Below are 26,184 nucleotides of genomic sequence, written 5' to 3'. Positions count from 1 at the left end.
TTTACTGGTTAATCTCAAGTCTCTGCCCTCTAAGACAGAGCACACTTAGACTTGCTAGGGCCACTATATTTCCTCTCAATCAGCCCCTCCAGATCTCTAGTTCTGGGCACCCCACTACCTCACACCGTATTCCGAAGCATGGGTCAAGCTCGCCACTACTGCCCCCCTTTGCAGCTTGTGCACCACCAGCATTCAGGTGTAAAGAGATACAGCTGAGACCACAAAAATAATACCGCTTTCTCCGACACAAAGTGACTTCTGAAAGGCACCAGAACAATTGTCGCTCTCAGGAGAGCTGAGCGGGATTCGAGAATATACAAAGTAAACAATGTATGTCATGATGGAAACAGTCCTTTCAGTCAAAATCTTGATCACTAGACATCCGTTCGTCTCACATCAGCAAATAAAACCCTTCTCTCGGACTTACCACAGATCTTAAGTGGCGCCTCCAGCTCCAGCAGAATGGGCTGACTCAGGAAGATCTCTCTGGATTTCAAGCATAGGCCACGGATTTCATTCTCGGACAGCTGTACGTTCTTCCCTGGCCGGGAACCCTGCACTGGAAAGAGAAGAGATCATTTAAGAAAGTTGCGACAAACGCCATCCCCCAACTCGAGTTGGCCAGATGCTCCAAGGTCTGAAGAAACCTCCACAGGAGGTAGGAATTTGTCACATTTTATACACAGCACTTAGAGACAGGCCTATATTGTTGCCTCCACACTTGGACAGTTGTGTCGCCAAGGCCTCGCCATCACACATGCGTAGTATTCTTTTGGCGTTACTCATCTGGTCTACATTCCTCCATATACTGCAAGTCCCAGCAGATTTACTGCCCCCAAGCTACAATACTGCGTCATTCCTGCTAAAAGTAAAAGTATACTTTTCATTGAAGCGAAAGAGCATGCACTTCATTAATATTAAAGTTTTGTGGTTGCTGTTTAATGGAGTGTGTGAACTGCTGCTTTAGTTGGCCCCAACACTAAAATAAAGAATTGGGACAGTGACCGCTATATCGGATCTCTCAACAGAAGGACTGGACTGACCAATATAGGAGAGGACTCAGTACGTGAACAATCCAGAGTCACTGCAGAGAACCTGTGATTCCCATGGGGTCTACATCCTTTTTCTGGCATCAGATCTGAATAAGGACATCTGAATACAGAACTGATTCACAGGCTACATGCTGGAACAAACACTAGACGCTGAGGAATGGCTCAGTAGGTAGAGAATCATTGAAGAGATCGAAATGCAACCTTCATTTCCCAAATATCAATGGCTGAAGCTGCCTTTTAGCTTTACAAGGTCAAAAAGACCGCGTTTGAGGCAGTATTACCCAGACGACTAGGTCTCGTCTGTGAGGCACACCTCAGCATATTTTAGCATTACCTTCTGCACTCCAGAACGGTCTTCCCTTAGGAAGACAGTCACTCATTTAGCCCAGGAGTATTCTGGTCTCACCCCTCACCGTTTGCATCCCAGACCATTAAACCCCAGGGACTCTTCACAGCACACCTTATTCTGCCCCACTGATATGTGGACATTTAATAAGGCAAGGTTTCCTGTGTCCGGAACAAACGTGTGGGAACTAAATGTGCCATGAGTTAATTTCCTGCTTCCTCCCAATTGAGTATAGTGTTCTTGCTGCTTGCCAGTATGACCTGCAACTTCTAGGGTAGGACTGCTGGAATTTCTCAAGTGCATTTACTAAGCACAAAAAGATGCAATCTAACAGGTATGTATTAAACACCAACCTGAAAAACAAGCGGGTCTGGTTACATCTGAATTAAACTTTGGTACATGATGCTTTTTTTGCAAGACTTACTAGTTGTTTAGAACTTCGGGGAAGATGCGATACAGTAGCAAGCCATTACACCTGCCACACGGGTCGCAAATCTTCATACATGCAGTCTTATACTGTGTGCGCAATAGAGGGCAAGATGTCCTAATGCAGGCAATCTAAGCAACGGGTCTTAGAAACATTGGGCAGAAAATAGGTCAGGATAAACTAAACTGCTGCACGGTCCCAAAACAGTGTCTTCCTTAGGAATCTTTAATAACCATCTGTATGAGATTTCAATTGCTTCCTGACCACCAGTCCTTCACTTGGAGTCAACGGGTCTCCGAGCTCACTGACAAGTAGCCACTATACAAGATTGCCCTCTGGACCCTGCCCTGTTTTCTGTAGCGCTGCGTGTCTCAAACGGCAGGCACAGGCAACAGTCTGAACTAGACAGCTGTCTGGGTGTGCATACAAACTGAAGTTCTCTTGACAGGGCCAAGGTGGAGCCAGCAGGACAAGTCTGAAGCTTTTACAGAGGCAAAGCAGTGACGTCAAACACCCCAAGCCCCAGGGTGCACCTTAGGGCACAACCTCTGATGCAACCTTTTAGTCACAAACATGACGGACCAGTTCTACCAGTCTTGCGCAGAGGACATCAGGCCACTCAGGTTGCACCATGGGAGATGTAGTTTGGAGTAAATGAATTGTAAATTCATTTGGGAAGGAGTGGATTCTGGGAAAGGAGAGCTTTGGTGGGAGGAATTTCTATGGGAGAAGTGGCAGTCACTGAATATCCTGAGGTTCCCTCCGAGGCCTTAATGTTTCCAGTGCAACAAGTCAAGGCTATGATTTTGGTGCCCAGAAGCCAGCAAAAAACAGATAAACATGATACCAAGATATAAAGTACACTATGCCTATGGAAAATTCCAGGGATGGAAGGAACACACCAGAGCAGCCTCTACCCCCCCCCCCCCCACCACCCTCATCCCCAAGCACCCTCACCAATCCGAACGCTGTCATTAAGACAACACCTGAAAGCAATTCGGTTGCGTCAACCACTTCAATGACAAACTCCAGTTAGGGAGATGACTTCAAGGTCGCCGAAGACTGTCCTGTATGGTTATGTTTTTGCATATTTAGGTTAGAGAAACAACTGGACGTGCTTAGGTTTGCGAAGACTGCCTCATTTATATTGCAAAGCCAAACAAGTATTTGAACTCAACCCGGTAAGCCCCCAACCCACACCAGCCTAAACACGAGTCTCAGAAGACCCAGACTGCAAAAAAGTCTAATAGGCCCGATAAACTGCCTTTATTAGAGCCTGTGCTCAAAATTCGAAAAAAAATAAAAATCAAGTTTATATCCTCCACATGAAAAGAATATAAAAAAAAATAATAAAAAAAGTCTGCCAGTCTATACATCAGAGCACCACTCGCCTGCGATGGGCACCTAATTACCATCCTGACTATACCCATGTTCTGCCAGACTGAGCCATGGTCTTACTGCTTGCTTCTGCAAAAGCATATTGCTCAGCCACAATTTCCCTTTTGTGCCCAAAGGATAGAGCCAACAAACCCTCACCCGTGTGAAACAGGAGCTTGTTAGTGGACTGAGGAAGTGAGATCATTGTGTTATCCTGAACAAACTATTACTGTGCTATAACTCACAAATCTGACAGCTTGGAGGGTCGGGGCTAGAGCACGTGGTTAGAAGGAATACATACCCCCAAAGGGCAGGAACAGAGCAAGACTCCATCACATGCTAAACCTACAAAGACAACCTCAGAGCTGGAGAACAATGATCAGACCCTGGAGAACAAGGCGAGTGTCAGGGCAGGGAAAGGTTGCATTAAGACTACTGTGGCTGTTGTGTGGGCCCATATCTGGTGCACTACATCCAGTTCAGACAATGGGACTGTCAGGAAGGTTGTCTTAAGTGCAGATTGGCCATCGCAAGTGATGATCACAGCATTGGCGTCTGTTCTGGAGAGCTCGTCAAGTGCTGCAAGCAATCTGAAAAAACCTTACATGCAGCCCTAGATGCTTCCCCAGGAGTGTGAACTTAGAGGTCTCAGTGTACCGTGTCCACTCCTGAAGCCCACCTATGGTTGAGTAGTTTCAGAGGCCTCCTCCGAAGCATGGTGACCAGGTCCTGAGGCCTCCTCCGAAGCATGGTGACCAGGTCCTGAGGCCTCCTCCGAAGCATGGTGACCAGGTCCTGAGGCCTCCTCCGAAGCATGGTGACCAGGTCCTGAGGCCTCCTCCGAAGCATGGTGACCAGGTCCTGAGGCCTCCTCCGAAGCATGGTGACCAGGTCCTGAGGCCTCCTCCGAAGCATGGTGACCAGGTCCTGAGGCCTCCTCCGAAGCATGGTGACCAGGTCCTGAGGCCTCCTCCGAAGCATGGTGACCAGGTCCTGAGGCCTCCTCCGAAGCATGGTGACCAGGTCCTGAGGCCTCCTCCGAAGCATGGTGACCAGGTCCTGAGGCCTCCTCCGAAGCATGGTGACCAGGTCCTGAGGCCTCCTCCGAAGCATGGTGACCAGGTCCTGAGGCCTCCTCCGAAGCATGGTGACCAGGTCCTGAGGCCTCCTCCGAAGCATGGTGACCAGGTCCTGAGGCCTCCTCCGGTGTATTGGGCAGGCCACAAAGGTCGCTGATGAAGGCTGTGGAGAAGGGTCTGCTGATAGGTCAGTTATGTGCAGTTGGGTGCGTGGGTCTACATGTGTACCACTGGATGGGAGTGTACCCACGGATGGGCAGACCACAAACACAAATTTTATTGAGCATTTAAGTAAATGAGCTGGTGGGTGGTTAGCAGAGTAGGTCTAGCAGTACCTTGGTGAACGGAAGCATGGGGACTTACTCAATGCACAAGTGTTTGTGGAGATGGACAGTTTATCACATCCCATTACTTCTCTCCAGAGTCGCAGGTACGTTTCATTAAGTGCAGGAACAGATTTAAAGTCCTCACATGAAAAGGTGTCACCATGCAATTTCTGAAACATTAGTCTTATGTTTAAAACCAAGGTACACACCAAACCAGCCTGCTTGCGTCAGTCATGATGCAGGTAATTTGTGTTACGTGCACAAATTAAAATTCAGTCCTACATGAATAGGGTCTTCAGCATGCCAGATAAGCAGGATATTTAGAGTGGATCCAACTGATTTCAGATGTTTTATATTAAGTTTAGATTCAGTTTTAAAGGAGGCACCGGTAAGTCCACTGGCCAACCGGAGGACCTGGAGAGCAGGATGCTTTGTCCTTTTAACAGAAGGATGTGAGAATCTGCACACCAAACCTAAATGTTAATGTTAGTTAAGGCACACTGCCCAGAAAATAAAGTTGCAACTCATGAACAGACTAAGCTACTGTGACTAATATATTTGACTTGACCGCATAAGCAGCAAGGGTCTCTTTCCCCACACCTCCCCCCAAAAATCGTCCATCTGATCAGGAAGTGAGCATAGTCGGCACTCTGCTGGCCTTTGGCTAGGTTCACACTGGAGAACTACCATATACATACAAGGCACCTCTGCGGAAGTGTACAGTAGCTAAAACATGCTGCTAGTCCCCAGCTGCCTTATCCCCACCCAAGTGCGTCTAAAGGATAAGAGGCAGGGATGTGGAATTCCTATCGCCGATGCCCGGGACATCTTGTTTGGGGTCAAGGGCAACAAGTTTATGTTTACTTTGTCCTTGGGACAAGTAGGCCCAACCCTCTGCAGCACAAACCCTTTGGCTGCTTGTTTACAGAGAGTGGAACTCTGCAGTTGAGGTAATGCGTTTCCAAAAGATAATGCTGTTCGAACTTGTATTTATGGTTCATTATTTGAAAGCCTTCATTATTAGGGTGAGTGCTGTAAATAAATGTTTTAAGGTCACACTTCACTACTGACGTTGGTTCAAGTAAAAAAAAAAAAAAAAAAAAAAGTGTATACACGTCTGAAAAGTTTAGGCTATGAGGCTAAGTATAATGCTCCCAGAATGCTCTCTGATTAGATGCAAATGAAGTGTCATTTAGTAAAATGTGTTGATGCATGCTAGTATTTCCCAAAAATATTTCTAATGGAAAATCAGTGTAACCATTTTCAACACGAATAAGGGAAGCATGAAAATAAACAAACACTGACAAAGCCAACTGATCAGACATATTTTTAGAAGTCTTTTAGTTTCATTAATGCGGGTCTTGTTTTGACATGACTTTTGTAAATTTTATTGTTGTGGGAGCTACCAGGCCCTCAACATTGGAACAAACACTGGCAAAAAACACCAAAAAGTTTTTTTAACTCTAAAAGCACACGTTGCCACCAGTGGCATAACAAAGGCTCCACAGCCGCCCTCCAGGGGGCCCCTTCAGCACAGCACCTGCCCTGAGTGAGTCTGGAGAGGGGGCTCCTCCATGTTCTTTGCAAAGGGGCACCCTCCAGTTTCGTTACGTCACTGATTGCCACTGTAGTTCCCGACACCGAACAAAACTACTTTTTGTGCCAATATGCTCCTTGTGGAAGAGCAGAATGCGATCACTCACAGTAAAGCCAGCCGAAAGAGAAAGAAATAGAAGTTTAATAAAAACAAAATGTCTTTGTTAACACCAGACCTAATTATGGACCAAGACCCACATGTAGGTAGCTTTTTGCATGTCGCAAACAGCGACTTTCGCTGTTTGCAACGTGCAAAAAGCACATTGCGATGCACAAACCCAGTTTTGCGATTCGGTAACCTGGTTACCGAATCGCAAAACGGGTTGTTGCAATTAGGAAGGCGTGTTCCCTTCCTAATTGCGACTAGCAGTGCAATGTAGGATTGTTTTGTGACCGCGAACGCAAACCATTCGCAGTTTGCACCCATTTCAAATGGGTGCTAACACTTTCGCAAAAGGGAAGGGGTCCCTTAGGGACCCCTTCCCCATTGTGAATGTCACTGTAAACGTTTTTTCAGAGCAGGCAGTGTTCCTTGGGACCACTGCCTGCTCTGAAAAAATGAAACGAAAACATTTCATTTTTGTAATGCATCTCATTTTCCTTTAAGGAAAACGGGCTGCATTACAAAAAAAAGAAAAAAAAGAAACTGCTTTATTGAAAAGCAGTCACAGACATGGTGGTCTGCTGTCTCCATCAGGCCACCATCCCTGTGAGGGCCGCTATTCGCAAGGGGGTTGCAAATTGCAACCCACCTCATGATTATTCATTAGGTGGGCATTTGCGAAGCCCTTGCGAATCACAGATGGTGTCAGGGACACCATCCTACATTCAGATTTGCGACTCGCAAATTGCGAGTCGCAAATCTGAACCTACCTACACGTGGCCCCAAATTCTTAAAGAAAGTCACAAAAGTGCACCCATGGTATATGTCGTACCCCTATAAAATATTTGTGAACTGTATTTTAGCATGGGTAAATACGCATGTGTAGATTTGCTCATGTGAAAATCTATTGAGCATTTGCAAGTTCATTTTCCCTCCAGCCACTTTCTTCCCAACCCTGGAAGAAGTTCTAATTCTGCCATTGTCAGGAGTAAATGTCCAACCTTTCTTATTATGGGAAAATATTAGAGAAAAGCTGGTGAAAATCTTTAAAACATGCAGGTTAGTAGGTTTGCAGACTCAAAGGCATTCCAGCCCTGGAACTATTGCTTACTGCTTCCCCCAGCCCCAGTATGCAGATCTGCAGAAAGGTGGCAAAATAAGGAAATTGCTACAGTAGGGATTGAAACTGCAAGTATTCAAGCCCTACTATGGTAGTAGCCCTGGCATAATCAGAGAGGCTATTATCAGAGCTCTTCCTAATGAGATTGCTGCCATAATTTGTCGCCACACTACATGGCACCAAAGGGACAAGTAGATCTTTTTACAGGACAAGTAGATTTGAGAAGCAACCTGTCCCCTGGACAAGTAGATATTTTAATAAATTCCACACCCCTGTAAGAGGGCTCAAGAGCCAAGGGAATTGGATTAAGAGGGAGGGTGAGGAAAAACAAACAGCAAACATGTGGTTGCATGGCAGTTAAAAGAAGGAAGCAAGCGTCTCAGTGGCAGAGTTTCTCTGTACCTCATGTGGCTACCAGGGCCTGGGCCACCTAAAGTGGTCTACTGTGACAGGACTGTGATGAACTACCATGAAATCAGAGGTTGAAAACCTTCGCAGAGGACTATTCTCTGGCTCAGACGATCTGCAAAGACTCTTGAGGAAATTGCAGGACAACCAGGAGGTGCAGATGAATACTGAGGGATTGACAAAGGTAGGATAGGCATGAGGTACATACCAATACAGAGGGAACTAAGAACTTCAGGATATGCAGGCGGTGCAGACTAATACTGAGGACTGCAGGATATGCAGACCAAAAATGGAGAATTGAGAACTATGGGACAGGCAAGGGCTGCAGTCGAATACTGAAAGATAAGACGTACAGACATACTAAAGAATGTACAAGGGAGGGGTAAGCAGGAGGTGCAGACCAATACAAGAGGATCCAAAACTGCAGGTTAGGAAAGAGGTTCAGAATACTGAGGGAAAGAGACCTGTGGAATAGACGAGTATGAAATCGTGCTGGGGTCCTGAACCACTGGAGTAGTCGCAGTCTTACAACTAAACATTTGTCAGGGAGTTTGGATGGCATGTAGTTGACTCAAGCATGTGTGGTAGAGAACTGAAAAGATCCAGAAAATTATCTACCCAGTCTATTATGCTAGGTCCGACAATTCCATGGATGCAGAAACTTTATGTTATGGACAACCATTTATGATGAGCTAATCGATCTCTAGGAATGTAGCAAACAGACCAGATTCCCACACATTTTATGAATGCTGTTGAACCAGGTAATAAACAATGGCTCAGGGGACTGAATTTCCCAAAGATACAGTTCTTCTAGAACATGGTTTTGCCAGTCTTCCCTCCTCTCCCAATTGCAGGAAAGTAGCCTCTTTCTGGCATTGTTATCCCCAAAAAAAATTCTGCTGTCAGTATGTTTTGGCTGTTCACTAGGATCCTGCTAACCAGGACCCCGGTGATTGAGCTCTCTCCCTCTAAATGTAGCTCCTTAGGACTTTGCACATCCCACAACAACTGGCATACTGGGGCCCCCCATACAAGTCCCCAGTATATGGTATTTGGGTACCCAGGGCATTGGGGCACCAGGGGTTCCCCATGGGCTGCAGTATGTGTGTCAGCCATGGAAGCCCATGCAAAAGGGTTTGCATGGCCTGCGATTTCTGTGCCTGCTGTCAGTGGGCAGCTTGTGGGTGCTACCTCCTTGAGACTCTTCCTGCTGCAGAGGGTCACCTTGGGTCGACTCCCCTGGACCTTGCTCATCCTCTTCAGCCTTGCAAAACCTTCAGACGCATGTATTTGCAAGTCTTGTTGGTGGTTTTCCAGCACCACTGACCGACTGCATCACAACTGCCAACATGAGACATCACTTACATCACTTTTGGGGTTTCTCTTCAGCTCCTGTGCTGCACTGCTGACCTTCGTCAGTCGACCTGGTCCTGCATCCACAGAAAGGTGGGTAGTGGCTCCTGCCACAACTGGACACTCCACCTCAAACTGGACTTGGTCCCCTTCCTTTGCAGGTCCTCTTCTGTGAGAAGACAACTTTGGGTTCTTCCAGTCTGGTCTGGGTCTTGCACAATCCTTCTGCCAAGTCCTCATGTTGGTTTTGGGGAGGATTCCACTTTCTTGGGTGGGGGACTGCCTTTTGCATTCCACTTTTTTTAGTATATGGTTTGGCCCTTAGTATTTGCTATTGCTTTTACCAATGCCTGTTGCTTTCTATGGTATTTACTGATTGCTAATGTGTATATCAGTGTTTACTTACCTCCAGTTGGGGTATTACACAAATAGCATTTTAGTATTTGTTACTGTGATAAAGTACCTTTATTTTTTTGTAACAGTGTTTTCTTTCATGTGTGGTACTCGGACTACAGTAGTATTGCACAAGCTTTGCATGTCTCCTAGATTAGCCTTGGCAGCCCAACCACAGCTACCTCTAGAGAGCCTGGCTTCTGGACACTGCCCACATTTCACTGCGGGGGGGGGGCAAGAATACCTGGACCTGGTATAAGGTGTAATTACCTTAGGTATCAACCACACACCAGGCCATCATCCTACACCATCCACACACAAACAAGTTGGGAGGAGGGTGCACAATGAATTTATAAAATTAAAAAAAAGTGAGAATACCTGCTTTAACCAGTATGGGAGAGTGCACAGCTAAACACAATCTGCCTACTAACGTAGGTCAGACTGCACATGTGAGCAGACAGCCAGATTCAACAAGGAACACAGTCACTACCAGAGGCTGAACCTGAAGGGCCACCACAAAACGGCACAGCCATAAGTCCACCCAACTACAAACTTACCTGCAACATGTCACAAAAACCCGGCCTGTGGACAGAGCATAGAAGACAAACCAGCTCTGAAACAGGTAAACAACTCATGCTCCGCTAAACTCATGAAGGGTTCAAGGACAGAGGAAATTAATACTCCGGAAGGCTGCTGTAAACAAAACTAACCCAGTCAGGAAGCTCTATTTAAACACCCAGAAAGAACAAGCATCCCTGGGTAAATCTCTGGATTGTCCTATACTTTAGGTACTTTCCAACACATGTGCCTTGTGTAAACTAATAAGTGACATTTGATGAACAAATATGTATAGGGAAAACCCATAACGTGCAGACAAGAATGTAAAAGGAACCGGAGGAGAGGCCAGAAACAGCCAATATTACATTATAGAATTTGAGTACTGCGCTAACGAGGAAAACAGTTTCCAAGGTAAAGGAAAAAAATAAAAAATAAATAACACGAGTGACTTAACTGGAAGATGGTCTGCATCTGGTGGTCATCCAAACTAAAGTTGGACGGGGGCACAAGTAGCCAGTTTGCATATGCTGCGAGATTTAAAAATATCCAAGGATACTGAAAACTCTGGATCATAGCCAACGGGCATGTATCCTGGGCAAGGATAATCTTAACGTAAAAAAATGTGACAAGTTCTTAACACAATTTCGAGGGAGTTTTCACTCGCACTCAGCGACAATGCAACAATTCATGGGACTGAATGGGAGCAGATTAACGCCGAGCTTCACTAGTGGTTGCCATAAACTATTCCTTCATCACAGCTGTGCTTTGGCTTCAGAGCACCACAAATTCCGAGCATGGTCATTAGCGGAAAATTCAATGAGACTCAAATATTATGTCATCTTCGGGACACAATGGAAAACAGTCCGGATGCCTCGTGTTAATGGCTTTTTTCCCCCTTAATACGGCCTAATTAATAATGAAGTACCGCGCCCGGAGAAACAGTTACTGGCCCAATGGCTTGATTTCACCACTTGACAATCTGGCAGATATTTTGCACCCCAGCTTGACAAAATAGCAGCCGAATACACTTTTTGCCGGAAAAAAAAAAAAAAAAAAAAAAAAAAAAAAGACTTCGAGGGATACCCTGTGGCAGGTTTCCCATAATTATTTTTAGAGTAACCGCTTGTTTTTACAATTCAAAGAAGGGTTGCAAGGACGATCCTTGGCCTGTCCAAGACTCTGGAAATCACACTCTTAGTGTTAAACCAACAAACCGTGGACTGTGCTGAACTTCTGCAGTATTTCATGGCCATGGTGTCACGGTACGGGTCTGTTTTCAGACGCCCGCCCTATGACACGGGTGTCAAGCAGTTTATCCATCACTTCTTGGAAACACCGAAAAGCTCCTTCATGTTGTAGTAGAGCTCCCAGTTTACTTCAGTAATTTGAGTCAAATGTCTCCCATATAAGGCAAACATTAAACACAGTGGCTCTTTTTAGGTCCTACTGTTTCTAATGTTTTCAAACATACATTGAAGGACCCCGAAGGATCCCCAATATTTAGTAATTTCTGAAGATACTAAAGGCGGCACACGCGGTGTGGGGCTGCACAATCCATTAGAACACCTCCAGTGATGTGCCAAGTATCTAGTACCAAGGATGGGGCTGTGCAGGGATTCCTTTCCCTGTAGGTCAAGGACTTCCAGACATGACATCAACGTCAGCAGTGCATCATGGACAATAACTAGCCCACAAGAAGTCCATCTCTTTCTGTGAGATTGCTGAGAAGGTCAGAACCCAGAGTATAATTCAAGGGGCGCTCAGGTGACCTCCGAAACATACTAAGGAAGGTAAACATGGGCTCCATGCATCTTGGGAGAGATGGACCAATCCAACAAGTTGCTTGGTTCCTCCTACATGTGCGAGTCCAACCGACACTACCCAAAGGCACCTTTGTGCCATCGAGGAAGACTATGGGATTGGGATTATGAACGCGCCACTCCCAGCTGAGAGCCACGTCCTCTGCGGGCCCAGGACCGCTAGGAGTCCCCTCAGGGTGCAGCAGGGCCTCTCCGCCCCCATGTTTCTCAATGATTGGGTCAACCAAAGCTGCCTGAAAGTGGCACTTCAAGGCGGGGCCAGAACACATCCACCCACTCGGGCAGCTTTGAGGGGGCACTGGATATTGGGGAGAGCTGCAAACTACAGGGTTTATAACGCTGCTATTAGTTTTAAAAGATTTCCAAAAAGGGGGGGGGGGGGGGGGGGGGAAGAAAAAAAAAAAAAAAAAAGCAGAACAGACTGCTGTTCCTGGAACATAGTCAAGATGCTTAAAAACCGTGCTCAAAACCTTAACTGAGAAATGTACGGTGCAAACCTACGGTTTGTGTTAATGACTCCAAGCGAGCTCGGGTTTTGTGTATGGCTGTGGAAAGTTGAATATTATGGGTGTGTGGATTTTTGGAATTCCTCCGGTTCCACTCTGCAGCCGTCCTGATGTGTACGAGCACGGAACGACTGTTCGTTATGGGAGGGCGACGAGTATGTGTGCAGCAGAATGGAGCCCGCCATGGGGGGGGGGGGGATGCGCAGCCATCAATTAAAGATCAAGCTCCCAAAGGCGATGGATTACCCTTTTATTAGGACCCATCACGGCTCCAGGCAATGCAAAGTGCGTGCCCAAGTCGGAAAACGAGCAAGTTTTAAACTAGGAATTCCGTAACCAGCGCTGAAAGTTCACATGTGCATCCGTTCACGTGACAGTCGGGCCACTGGATACTTTAGACTGCTCAAAAACTGCCGGCGTGGAGGCAAAACGGGATCTACTTCATGGAAATGGAGTGGAGCGGCAGAATACCTGGCGACAGTCTACATATTATCTTAGGTTAAGTGACACATTCATACACTGGAAGAAATCCAATGGTCTTGAGGACAGAACCACTTCCTATGCAGGACAGCGTCTAGTTTTTGATGCGCTACATTGTTCGGGGGACGCACAAGGCCCACAATCCATGCCCCTAGAACTAATGAACCCCACCCCTTCCCTTTGCCCCGTTTTAATGTCTTGCAACTCCCGTTAAAGTTCCTAGGTATCGGCAGGGCCCTAGATAAGGGGCACCCCAAGACTACTCTCCGTCTCCATCGACGGAGTCGTTAGAGGCACAAGACAGGACCGTCCCCGCCCCCCCCCCCCCCCCTTCTATAACCACTTCAACCCGCTCTGTCCTGGCATCAGGGCTGTGCAACAAGGGACTACTGCGGCGGATCTGAAAACGGCCCCCCAGTGCCTCTGGCCGTCCCCAAACCCCACTGCTCCGAACGCTTTAAAAGCGACCCGAAGAGACGCACACTGACGGTCAGTAACCAAGTGTCGGCTCCTCTGGGCCCGGGGGGGGGGGGGCTGCACTGCGGGTTGCAGTATTTTGTACAGACTTGCACCACCGCACTGAGACCCCGGGGGCAGGAGATTCCTCCAGCTGGAGCATGCCAGCAGATCGAAGCATATTCGCAACAGCCTGCTTGGGAGGCCTGGCCTACAAACGAGACTTCCTGTGTCAGCCTGACTTGCCCCCCGATACTAGACTTGCCAGGATGTGCCTGGAATGCTTGCTCAAGGCGCAGCACCCTGCCCTTGCAAGGAAATCCCTCTCCTTGGCGTGTCCAGCATAGATTGTGTGAATTGTCCTTTCCAACCCCTCTTTAAACAGATCACGGAAAAGAGAAAGAAATGGACCTTAGCAACTACACACAGTGTACCAAGATCACACCCCTGGCTGCCCTTCATTTGTCCCACAGACTGCCCAGGGGAAGGGTACTCGGCCCAGTTGTGATCCACAGAGCCCCTGCGCCAAGAGGGAGCGTAAACCCAGGTCTAGGAGATGGGCGATGCAGAACTTGCAGCAGACAAGGATCCACACCATAATAGCACTAGGCCCGTAGAGTGAACCAGCACACAATGGGTTACTCTTCCCCATCACCAAGATGCTTAGAAAACAGAACTGTTTAATGTTGTGAAATGAAACTTATTTACAAAATTAGCATGTGTCCTTGATCTGCTGCTTTCCTAACAGGTATCCATACATGAGCAACGTAGCCTTCAGATCTGAAAAACTTCACACCACTGAGTGCAGGTCACACACTTAATCTTCACCTTCCTCCACCACCCAAAAATGCCTTCACATACAAAGCCTCGTCCACTCATCCAGAAACTGCGATTAATAACTCCAGTTTCATAAAGAGCCACACCATGAAAACAGAATTTTCACCGCCAACATTGTAGAATCCGTCCCTAGAGAACTGAAGCACACCAAGATCCCTACAGACGGGAACAAACTACTTGTGGTAGCCAAGACCAGGAACACAATCTACACAAACTAATGACAAAGGCAGACTCCTAATTCAGTCCTCTTTACAAATGAACACCACTTGACATCCTAGATGCAGGGAAAGCCTCACAGCTAATGAAAACTTAACCAGAACAGAAGATGACGTGACCAGCTCAACAGTCCCCAAATCTTGGAAAGTTTAATCTATTACCCAACAGATGATCTCAAATCCAATACTAGCTCAATTAACTAGAGAACAGATCAACTGCTTTCTTCCTGTGGTCTTATCTTCAGATATTTCAACCTCTACTGGGGAAAGGAGTACCTCCTCTAATCCTTCCCAACTGGAAGCCCTTTCAACAGTGCATCGCCCACTATTCACAAGGACTCCAGCTTGTACTTTGCATTCACAATGAAAAATCAAATTTCCAACCATCTCCCACGCAATATTCCAACTGCTTGGTCCACACTAACAGCATAAAACTCCGAGCTGAGGCAATCAATTGTAATTCATACAAACTGCATAATACCTTATCGCTTCTACTACTTGACATTCTTACACCGACAGAAGACAATTGCTATGTTCATCGGTGAGGACTGTAGCAGTCGTCCTCATTAAGCCACCCATCGCCAGCTGAAGGTGTGGAATGAACTGAAGAGATCTGCCACATGCTACTGGCCAAAGGAGGACTTCACTTAGTCCACCACTGGAAACCCTGACAAGCTACATACTATGCCTGCTTCTTGACACCTCACCGGACACAGGATGATATAGAGGTCTATCCTAGCAGATCTCTCCACCATCTCTCCCTTTGGGCTGTGCCTGCTCTGCTCCATACGCTTTAAAGGAAGCATCTCGCAGTGGACAATCCAGTGAAGTAGCTAGATGAGTGGACTATAGTCCTAGCAAAGCCAATAAAGAACCCGAACTGCTGAAAACCGACAGCTTACAGACAACTAATCCGTGCACCTCTCACTTAAATGACACCAAGTGCTGCATCCTAACACAGTAACTGCACAGATGGGCATCATGCACGGCTTGGAAACACTTCACACACAGGATCAAAACTAAGGCCACACTTTCAACCACGCACTCTACAAGGTGGGGTGTGCCACCCCCGTAGGAAGAGCATCAGCAACCGCTATATAAATATCTACAATATCCACCAGCCTCCACGGGCGACACATCCTGTCCCCAAGTGCTACAGAAAGTATTCCACACTGCACAAAGCGCACACACGTGGTCCTCATATACTCCCCACAAGCGGGCTACTTTAAACAACTGACAAGTCTCTGCAGGCTTGGGAAGGTGCGTTCGTTGGCAAATAAGATAACAAGGCTGTTCAAAGAAAGTTCTGCTTCTGAAGTTTAAAGTTGTTCAAACAACTCCTACGCAACCGCGGAAACCTGAGGCCAGCACATAGTTGGAAAAACCTGGCCACGTTTAAAGTCCAATCAGAAAATGACATACAAAGCTCCACACTTTCACAAGCGGGCCCATTTATAAACAGAGAAAACAGCTTTATAAATGGAGCTGGGACAGCGCTCGGGAGTCCAGGCGTTTACTTCACGGAGATGCAAATTCTTCTGACTAGAGACAGCGCAGGCAAATCGAGGCAGGAGCGTGAAGCAAATCAGATCCACGACAGACCAAGGAGCGGGAAATGCCCTGCCAGTGAAATGTGCTCTATACTAACACTTACGGACAACACCTCTAAGCAACCATACATCCGACCCAAACAATGTTAAAAATAAAAATAAATAAAATCAGACACACAAAGGGGGTGTAAAATCTTACTCTGCTCAAGACGATACTTTGGTAGATTCCAGTTACTGGCACTTCAGCAGCCCATTAGACAGAAGAATGATGGAGATGGAACTGAGCAGTTTTTATTTCATGTGCCTGGGCCCGTGTTGCAGGCAGGAAGGAGTTTAGGGAGAGTAAGTACACCGCACTGCATGACTGGCAGCGGCTCTGCCTCATTACAGGAGAGACTGAGGGCACAGACCTGGCCTCAGTCTCAGACTGAGCTCAGGGCTCGAGGCCGCAAGGCCCGTCCAGTTCCGTGTCCCAGGGCCACGCAGGAGCCATATAAAGGACAGTCTTGGACACAACTTGTTACCCAAGGCCAGAGCATGAAGGTGCTAGGCTAAGGTTGCTTTCACCCGAGTAACATGCCATGTCCATCACAAAAGGACACAACCCAGGGTCATCACTGGAGCACATCACGAGAGTGCCAACCAACTTTGCGGGTGGAGAGTCTCTCCATCCTGGTACAGGCACGGATCCTTACCTAGAACAGCTTGGCCCTTGATTCCAGGCCACAAGGGGCGGGGATAAGAACGCCCCTAACACTGGACATGAGTCGGCCCGTCAAACTGTCTAAAAGGTTAAAAAGAGTAAGACAAAACTCTAAGGCAGTGCTTACCAAACTTTACATCACCAACCCAATTTTGAGAACTACAAACCTTTTCTGCCCCATCTAGCTTTAGTGGACACGAGGCAGGCGATTTTCTATTTTTTTTTTTATGTAACTACAGCATTGTGGGAGTACACGGTTATTTTCCATTGAAATGGCCACTAAATTACCAGAGATACAATTTTACTGATAACACTATAGCGCACACAAATAGTGTGGAAATTGGGATCCAGTGAATATTGAGCATTTGTGACTCACCGAGTAAGGTGTCTTGAGTTGTTTATCCCAATACAATCTTGGTTTCCACCACACTACATTACTACAAAAAAGCTGATGTGTACAGTAAACTTACATTTTGTTGCATTACAAAACAAAAGGCATCTTACAGCCTTTACCCTCACACTTCCTGTACTTCAGTAAGACTGTCACAATTCACTTTACTTTATCTGACTAAGCAAATAGCTTCCCGCACTGACAAAGTCCAGGGAATTGGAACTGGAGTTTGTAGGGGCACCTCTGCTCTTGCAGGGGTGCCCACACATACAGGGACCTACACCCTGCCCTTAGGCCAGGACTCTCCTTCAAGAATCGAATCCCCAGGACCTTGCATGGTCCTCTTCAGCTCTGCAAATCTCCAACAGCTCCAGTTGCATTTCCTGGTGCTTGTTGGTGGTCCTCCTGACCAGTCTGCAATCCAGCAACCATCAAGGGACAACTCCTAGGTGACTTCAGGGACTCCTGTGCAGCTCCTGGACTCTGCAGCTGGATTTTATCCACCACCATCAACCCAGATCTTCACCCAGAAGAGTGTGGGCATTGCCTCCTGCCCTGCCTGGACACTACTTTGTGAACTGGACTCGGTCCCCTTCTTTTACAGGTCCTCTTCATACTGAATCCACTGTTGGATTCCACCAGCCTGGTCCCGCACTGTTCCAATTCCAAGTTCCCATGTTAGCCTATGAGACGACCAGGTAACTTACCTCTGCTCTCCTGGTTGCCGGGGGTCTTCTAGATACTCACCTCTTGGGGTTCCATGCTCACCCAGCCCTATGCTAACTACTCCATATCCTCTGGTGGGGGACCCATTCTCTCATTCCACTATTTTAGTATATGGTTTGCCACCCCCACCCCCTTGCTATTTCTAATGTTTCTATGTTAATTCCTAGTACTTACCTGTATACAGTTGGTGTACTTCCATCCAAAAAGGGGCGGGGTTGCCTATACTAATCTAGTTTGGTGTTCCAGTAATAAAGAACCTTTATTTTCACAACACTGAGTGGTTCCTTTCATGTGTGATTAGGAACAGTGCGACTACTGAGGTATTGAAAGTGCTTCACACACCTCCTAGGTAAGTCTTGGCTGCTCACCACAGCTACCAATAGAGCGCCCTGGATTCCTCGACACAAACACTTACTAATAAGGGTTGCCTGGACCTAGTATAAGGTAGCAACACCATAGGCGTCCACCTCACACCAGGCCAGACTCCTACATATGTGAACAGAGTTTATTATCTCTTTTCCAGTCCTAATTTGAAGACTGCGTCTGATGACAGGATTAGGTGCACCAGGGTGAGATTTTGGTGCTTGGTTTCTGCAAAGCTGGGGTTTGCAATAGAGATTTTTTACAAGCCAAAGAGTAATATTGCACCTCGGCTCAAGCTTTGCATTTGGTTGAATTCTCTGTGCCCATGGACCACCAGTTCACCTTAAAGGTGTGTAGAGGCTGTGAAAGCTTTAAACGACTTAAAGAAAATACCTGCTAAAGATAAATAGCAAGGCAGGCTTAGATCATGCTTTCATGATATGGAGGCACATGGGCTGCAGAACTTTGACAAAGTTTCAGTAAAAATTAAAAACATTTATTTTTAAAACAGTCCTTTCCTGCAAGTGCATGCTTTACCAAGGCACACCACTGCTGTGTTCTCGAGTACAGTTGTGATAAGCTCGGGTCACACTGCTGTTTGAACAGCCACAGGAGGCCTGTGTTTGGTCACGAGTAGGAATCCTGCAGGAAAGGCAGAGCTTATATCACACCTGCTACAAACTCTTTCCTAGCGCTCTGTTGAGCAACCCCAAGTGCACTGATCATATCACACCCCTCCGCACCCTGATAAAATGCCACTGCAACCAAGCGTGAGGAATGCGCCCCTCACCAATAACCGATTGAGGTTACGAAATGCTGAATAGTGCGCAGTATTTGTACAAGACAAGCTGTGGCTGTAAATACACTGTCTCGAGATAACAGCATCTGCAACCTGTGCAGACCAGGAGCTGGCGGTTAAACCTGTGTATTTGTTGCAGTAAAGAACTCTGCTGTGGAAAGCACATGCAGTCTTCATTACAATGCGCCAGAAAAAAAATATATATCTTTAAGAAAGAAGTGCTACACTGATTTTATAAATAATCAGTATCTTTAATGAGGCTCTATCACAAGTCACTTCAAAACCGCACTCACAAGAGAAACTCATGGCTGATCAGAAAGTTCAACTACTAGACTTTAGGGTTTATGAGCACGCCTAATATGTCCACAACTAAACATGTAAAAACCTGAAACTCTGGTTAAAGTGCCAAACTCTGCATACGGCTGGACCTGCGGCCATAGGTTCTTCCTTGATGGGAGGTTTCTCCTTTGGATGTGTAGCCTTACTTGGAAGAGCAAGGTTGGTCCCACCCTGCGCTCACCAAGGGGTTCAGTGCCACAGGCTTCAAAGGACACACTTGCCACCGTTAGCCAGGTAAGATCTTTGAGAACAGTAGGAATGTGATCTTGTCTATAGTTAAAAACTGGTCTGGCTGCTATGTTCTTGATTCTCTCTAGTCCAGAGATGTATTTTAAGGAAGGAAATGTAGAGTGATTGAAGCAACCAACCATAGCATACGAACCAAAGCGTCCACATAGGAGCTGGAGGCAAAGACTAAGAATAGGCATTATTGAGCCGGCCCTTGCTAAACGCGGAGTCCACCCTGTAGCAACAAAGCGATCCTTAGGAAAGGGCGAGCTACAACCAGCCACAGAGTCCACAAGAGCTACAGGAGAAACCTCAGGAATGGACAGGAGTTGAAGAGCACCCCAAGAAGTAATCAGATACCGGGCATACATGATCTATGGGACCACCCTACGGCGGGGAAGGGGGGGGGGGGGGGGGAACAGCACAACCCATGAATACTGTTAACCTATGACGGAGGTCAGTCATCTGATTACTGGGAAGACTACATTTAAGTTACTTAACAGGTGAAGGGGAGGCCGAGAAGGAGAAGTATGATCCACACATAAATGCTGTAATGCCACTCCCTTTGTGGGGAGCTGAAGCACTTGCCTACCTGGGAAGCATGCTATATGGTTTTGCTCCTATGATGGAAGTTTTAATCAACATTACATGATCACCAGAGGTGCGGTTATAGTGTTATGGGAAAGCAACAGGTCACACGATTGGTGAAGATGTGAAGCATGCAATGTATGGTTTTCCAGTAAGCGCGACACTCGAAACAGCTCTGTATATCTTTATGGTATTTCATAGGGTAGCCCATATAGCATTACACTAAGGTCTATTTGGAGATGTTTTGTTAAAGTGTATGGTCCTGAGCAGGCAAAGGGTGGAGGGAGACATGAGAGATTTGCATGGATGGACTTAATTTCATCCAGGGTGGAGTCCAACTTACAGGCCGGACAAACCACACCCAGTCCAAAACCATACTTAACGTTTTCTTCCACCAGTACTGAATTTTTGTAAGCAGATATTTAAATCTTGTTCTTATCTTGTCACATTTGCTGTGCATTCAAAGACAGGTCAAATGTCAGGCTTTGTCTTATAGGAAACTTTGTGTTTACTTTTATTTTTCTGACTTCAAAGTGGGAGAATTTGTGTGACAATCATGCTGGCTACTTGGTGAGTGCTTGAGGAACGATTTAAAATTTGTGCTTAAAAATATCGTACATGTCTAAATGAACTGTGCCGCTATTTCAGAATCTCAGTTAGAAAAGCATATATGAAGCACAACATTCCACTTGAGAGCTCCACTATGCCACTCCAATCTATTCTGCTCTAGGTCACTCTACAGCACTACTTCACAAAACACCCTCTACACAACTTCACAACACTGCTACGCCCCTCTACTCTACACCCTTCAACCCTAGGTCACTACTCATTCCACACCAAACCGCTCCATGACATAATACTACTCAGTTTTACCACAGCGCACTCCACTTTTACCCCACTAACTTTGAGCCATGCTGAACAGCAGCCACACAGGTGTATAACATGGCCTAAACATATTGCCAAAGCCAACAAACTGTTGCATAGGAAAGACCTATTGGCTTTGGCGGTGCTTGTTTCTGGTGGCAAACCACTTTTACATGTTATAGTTCATTCACAGTAGTAAAATATTAATTGCGCCTAAAACTGCCACTCGATCGAGGCAAAATAGGTTCTATTTTTGAAAAAGATGGGCAAGCTTTCTCAAGTCAAAATAGTTTAATCTATATACAGAAACCAAGCAGACTACAGGCATTGTGTTGGTCTGCCAGGTTCTTACAATAATCATGTAAAGCCATCAACTAAACATAAGAACTAATTCCAGCTACTGTTTCGGTCAAGGTAACTGCACCGTTTAGTGGTCTTGCGCACAATATAATTTGTGAAGGAAGAACCAGGGGTCTGACGTAAATTTCCAAAAGGACCCTCTACCAACGACATGAATCAATTATTCACACCAATTTTTGCTGCACAGTCCCCAGGCAGCCTGTTTCCCGAGCATTGTGTAACCCAAGAGCTGAGAGTTGGGAAGGCTACTCGGTCATACTGATTGGCATACTCTTGAAGCGGATGAGGCTGGGTGGGCTGCACACAAATATTTAATAAATAGTTGCTCCAAAACTAATGTTCCAGGTAAAGTTTCCTCTTGAATCATGAATCTCACAATTCACCACAGCAGTGTTCTTTCTAATATGGACAGGGCGATGTATGAGAAGCAGTAACAGTGTCTGTAAGACTGTCTGACTGTCTTCCCCACTACTTCTGGTTAGGTTTGTGTATCAACAAAATTAGCAAGTAAAATCATGCACTGCACAGTCTGGCCGCTTTACATAGAGCATGCACGAATAGGTTACCAAAGAAATCCCGTGTTACAGCTTTCTTTCTGGAGGACTACACCCTTGGATGAACTTTAAAGTATTGGGGAAAAACCCAATTTACAATTCACCACCCAACAGCAACACTTGATGGCATTTTCCGTGTAAAACGGCCAACAGTTGCTAAGAACTGATTTTTTATTCCCGAGCACAACTGTGTTCAAACAGCACATACTCTTCTTCTAACATTTAATGTATGCACCGATCTAGAAATAACACTGATCATGCTAAAATTGGAGAACTAAGTTGCGAGGGGCAAAATAAAATAACTTTAAAAAAGATTTTGGGGAGTATCTTTTCTGGGGTGAGTTCTTAGAACCACCCATATGTATGAGTCCATGTGAAAGGTTTTTCCATTGAGGCCTGTAACTCACCAACCAGCCTAAAAGGAAGTGCCACACTCGCCACTTTGAGGGAGTTCTTTAATCTGGCATTCCTGCATCAAACAGTGGTGATGCCAGTCTAGTCAGAACCAGGGCGAGACGTTCCGAAGGAGGCGGCGTACATCTCAAAGGGATCGATCTTTCCTATAAGAGGTCATTCTTTTAAGGCTCTTCTTTCTTGGATACCGCACCAACTACTCACACGAGCTGCCAAATACATCTTCACCGATGTGTACCGCGCACCGATTTCAACTGTTACTGCAAGAGGCCTTGTGTGCTGCTTTGTGGTGGCAAAAGACGGCTTTCCAAGCAGAAGACAATGCCCTTCCACTTTGGTGCGTGGCATAACCTTGTGAAGGATACCCGGATAGTTGTGGTAAGCTGTAGTCTATGAGCTGAAGTGTTGAGTGAACTGGGATCGATGGTTCTTACCCCAGCTCATTAACCAGGTTTCCCTGGCCAGTGTCAGTCTTACATGCATCTCGGTCATTAGGGATTGGCTGCAAGCTACAACCACAGAGGTTTTGGACTGACTGGTCCTAAAAACTTACTCATTTAGGAAGCCGATTCACTAATGGCCTAGTTTACGGGCCACACCTGCTCTGCATCAGGCTGGAACCCAGGAGCCTCGCCTGGCTGACAACCTCCGCATGCTCCATTAACAGAGCAGCTGGAGAGCTCCCTGCCGCAATCTCTGGAGGTCCTGGTCACTGCCAAGGAGGCCACGGGCACACGATTTCTGGCATTTATACGCCAGTAATTGAAATGACTTCACAATGTGGCATCGTGGCCCGCCCCCTACTTTTAAAGAGTTGTACCAAATATTTTGATCAGAATGCTTGGGAGCCTCTTGGCTACACCAAAGCTCAAGGTGTAATGTGGGAGAGGGTTCAGCCGGATCTTTGAAATGTAATTAGGGTACCCGAGCCCTTCAGAAGAAAACCTGGTTAACTGGCAGCCCTGAAAAAGGACTAGTGCAACTGGCAACCTCACGTGAAAAGGTGCGAATATTCCGAGTGCCAAAAGGCATGCACACACTATCCAATGCCGGACGCCTGATAGGACTTTAGGACCCCAGTGGCTGCGTGGAACTACCACATGCCCCGCCTTCACTTTAAATGGCCAGCGAATTGGTCTGAATAGAGTGTAAGGAGGCAGGAGATTGGGAAGGTCAGTCAGTGTGAATGAGCCATGAAGTGCGCTGATGAACCTATCCCTTGCCTTACCATGAAAGGTCATTCCAGGCAGAGGAAGGTTCATGGGACAGCCTGCTGCTACCAGCCTGGCACCCCGAGTCTCCAGACGAGCACTCGGGGGGACTGCTGGAGCGTTCAGCGATGCGGACGCACCCACGACCAGGCTCCAACAGTTCTGTCAGTGGCAGCCGATTACAGTCAGACGGGCAGGCATTTTTACCTCCATCCCAGTGTGGCGGCTGCCTGTGGGCACGCCCTGTGACATGACTGAGTCACGGATTCCTTCCAATTTAAAGTGATGTAATGGTGTTTGGGTCCATGCAGTGTTCAACATGGTCTGGGGTGTTCCATGGCATACAAAGTGCCAATATTGCTGGGATCTCAACGGGGTTTAGTGGCTGTGTGGTGCCCGCTCTGTCTGCGTGCCCACCTGTGCCGTTCCTCGGACCCTCTACCCCCTCTAGAATGCAGTGAAGCCAAGTGCATCTGTCTGGTTCCTAATACACATTCAGCAAACGGAAGACTCTTTCCATTCTCACCAAGCCTGGCCAATGTCATCAGGTCAACTGCACAACACGCACAAAGGCAACGTCAAGACTGCAAACCTTACCCACGAGCAGGGATTTCTCACCATAGTCTGCCCGATTCTAGAGATGACGGAACCACCGTTAGAAAATTCACCAGAACTGTCAGAAAGCCACCACAAACAGGAGTGCCACTGAGTTGGAGGAACGAACAAGGGCACCGTTTATGCTGCAGAGCTCTGATGGAGATAGCTACTTCCTTCTGCTAAACCAGAGGTGGTGATCCAGCCAGCACAGGCGGGAAGTACTTAAGGCTTGGTGAATCAGACCAACCTTCACATCGCTGTGCAAGCCAACAATACATGGTTCCTCTTTAGTGGTGCCTGCAAGAAAGAATAAACGCACATAGCTGACAGGTGTGATCAGTCCAGATGCCCTTCGTAGACAATCACCAAATATGAGCAAATTCAGCCAGAGCTGCACTCCCCATCAGCTCTGAGGCAGGCCTGCGTCACCCGGCTGTCGGGTGAACTAACACTTGCGAGCCCCTGCTCAGAAGCAGCTGGCTGCGGGCCAATACTCTCCACCCAGAGGAGAGGAAACGCCATAAAAGATAAGTTAGCCACTCAAATATCCCACTGTAAGTGCACCCACGGACCAGGAACGGCTGTTCCCAGAGCAGCATGTTGCAGACTAGTGAAACGGATTAAGTGACACATACTAAAACTACAATCACTGCCAAGGAGAGAAAACTGGACACCCTGTATTCCAATAGCAGACTGATTAACCAAATGTTTTGCTGTGAACGCTAACCTGTACTGGTTGTTAGACCAAAAAAATGGAACTGACACGAGCTACAGTTCGCCTCTGCTCTTGTTCAGTCTCAGTTCGTGCAGACACTGTACTGTGTCATCTGCTCAGAATAGTTGTGAGGCCCAGACCAGCAAGGGGCGATCAGCTTAGTCACACACACGAGCTTCAACCCTGGGAGATCCCAGCAGACCATATAGTCTCCTTCAGGACCACAGATGCTGGCCAGGGAACTGGTCAGTGATCACAGTCTTTAGGACAACACAGGAGAGTGTTTGTCTAGAGCCCGGAGGTCGGTGCAGGCAGACATGTATACAGCTGTTGCAGTCCTGGGAGGGGGCACCTCAGGTGGCAGGGGCAGCACCACGCTCTCGGGCTTGGAGGGCCAGGCACCAGTCACATTGTCAGATGGGCGAATACAACAGGAGCTGCAATGGTGACCGGGTAACCCTGAAGACTCCCATCAAGTAGCACTTTGCTACTTCTAAGAGGCCCACACGCCAGAAATAAAGTGAGCTTCTCATCCCGCACGGCCAAGCTGCTTCCACCCCTCGGATCAAGTGGGCTTGGGTCTCAATGGCAGGCAGACACTGCAAGCTTCTCCAGCAAGTTGGGTAGAAGTGACACCCCCCTCATCACCAGGAGGCTGCCGTCATGCAGGCAACTGCCACGGACGGACCAACTTTAAGCACTTTGTGGAGCACTCTACCTCAGTCAGAAAGAACTTGGAACTAGAACTAAACTGTGGTTCGAATCCCACTGTTCTACTTATTTCCAGACAGTGGATGTGGGTTCACTACCTAGGTTTGTGGGCCCAGTTTGGGGTTATTCGCTTTCAAGTGTCATTTTCTGGCTCTAGTGTAGACAGTCTTTGTTCAAGGTGTTGACTCAGCATGTAGCAATGGTGCCAACTCCAAGCAGGAGTATCTGAAGCAGCGTAATGAAACGCAAGATCTATGCAACTGGCCGTCATCAGCTTCAGTAAAGCTGCATCAGGGACAGACCCATGGTAGGTCCGGTCTAGAAACTCCCTCACCTAGAGCTAACCAGCAGTCCCCTACTCACCCCTCAATCTAATCCATCAAATGGCAATGCTCGGGAAGAATAACAGTCCTTTGCCAACAAAGCTCTCATTGAATATTTTAAGATGGTCCTGTCTCCATCCTCCTGTCTGGCTTGCCACCCTCCAACGATAGGAATTAAGGTAGTACACACACTGCCTAGGGAAGCTATCTTCACCCCCCCCCCAATCTTGACCCAGTCTAAACCAGGGATATCCAACAGAGTCCATTAGCCCCATGTACTCAAACTGTTTTACTAC

General features: G+C 47.0%; 1 protein-coding gene across 1 annotated transcript in view; it reads right to left on the bottom strand.

Moving 5' to 3' along the window:
• Positions 1-26,184, bottom strand: part of PPP1CA (protein phosphatase 1 catalytic subunit alpha) — an 86,984-nt gene that overhangs the window by 47,885 nt on the left and 12,915 nt on the right. Inside the window, exon 2 of the mRNA XM_069232930.1 lies at positions 428-559. Within this exon, the coding sequence (XP_069089031.1) occupies positions 428-559 (132 nt within the window). The remainder of the gene's footprint in view (positions 1-427; positions 560-26,184) is intronic.

Source organism: Pleurodeles waltl, chromosome 4_2, assembly GCF_031143425.1.
Source record: "Pleurodeles waltl isolate 20211129_DDA chromosome 4_2, aPleWal1.hap1.20221129, whole genome shotgun sequence".
NCBI classification, from domain to species: Eukaryota; Metazoa; Chordata; class Amphibia; order Caudata; family Salamandridae; genus Pleurodeles; species Pleurodeles waltl.
Note: the sequence above shows the minus strand (reverse complement) of the source record. Positions and strands in the feature narration are given on the sequence as shown.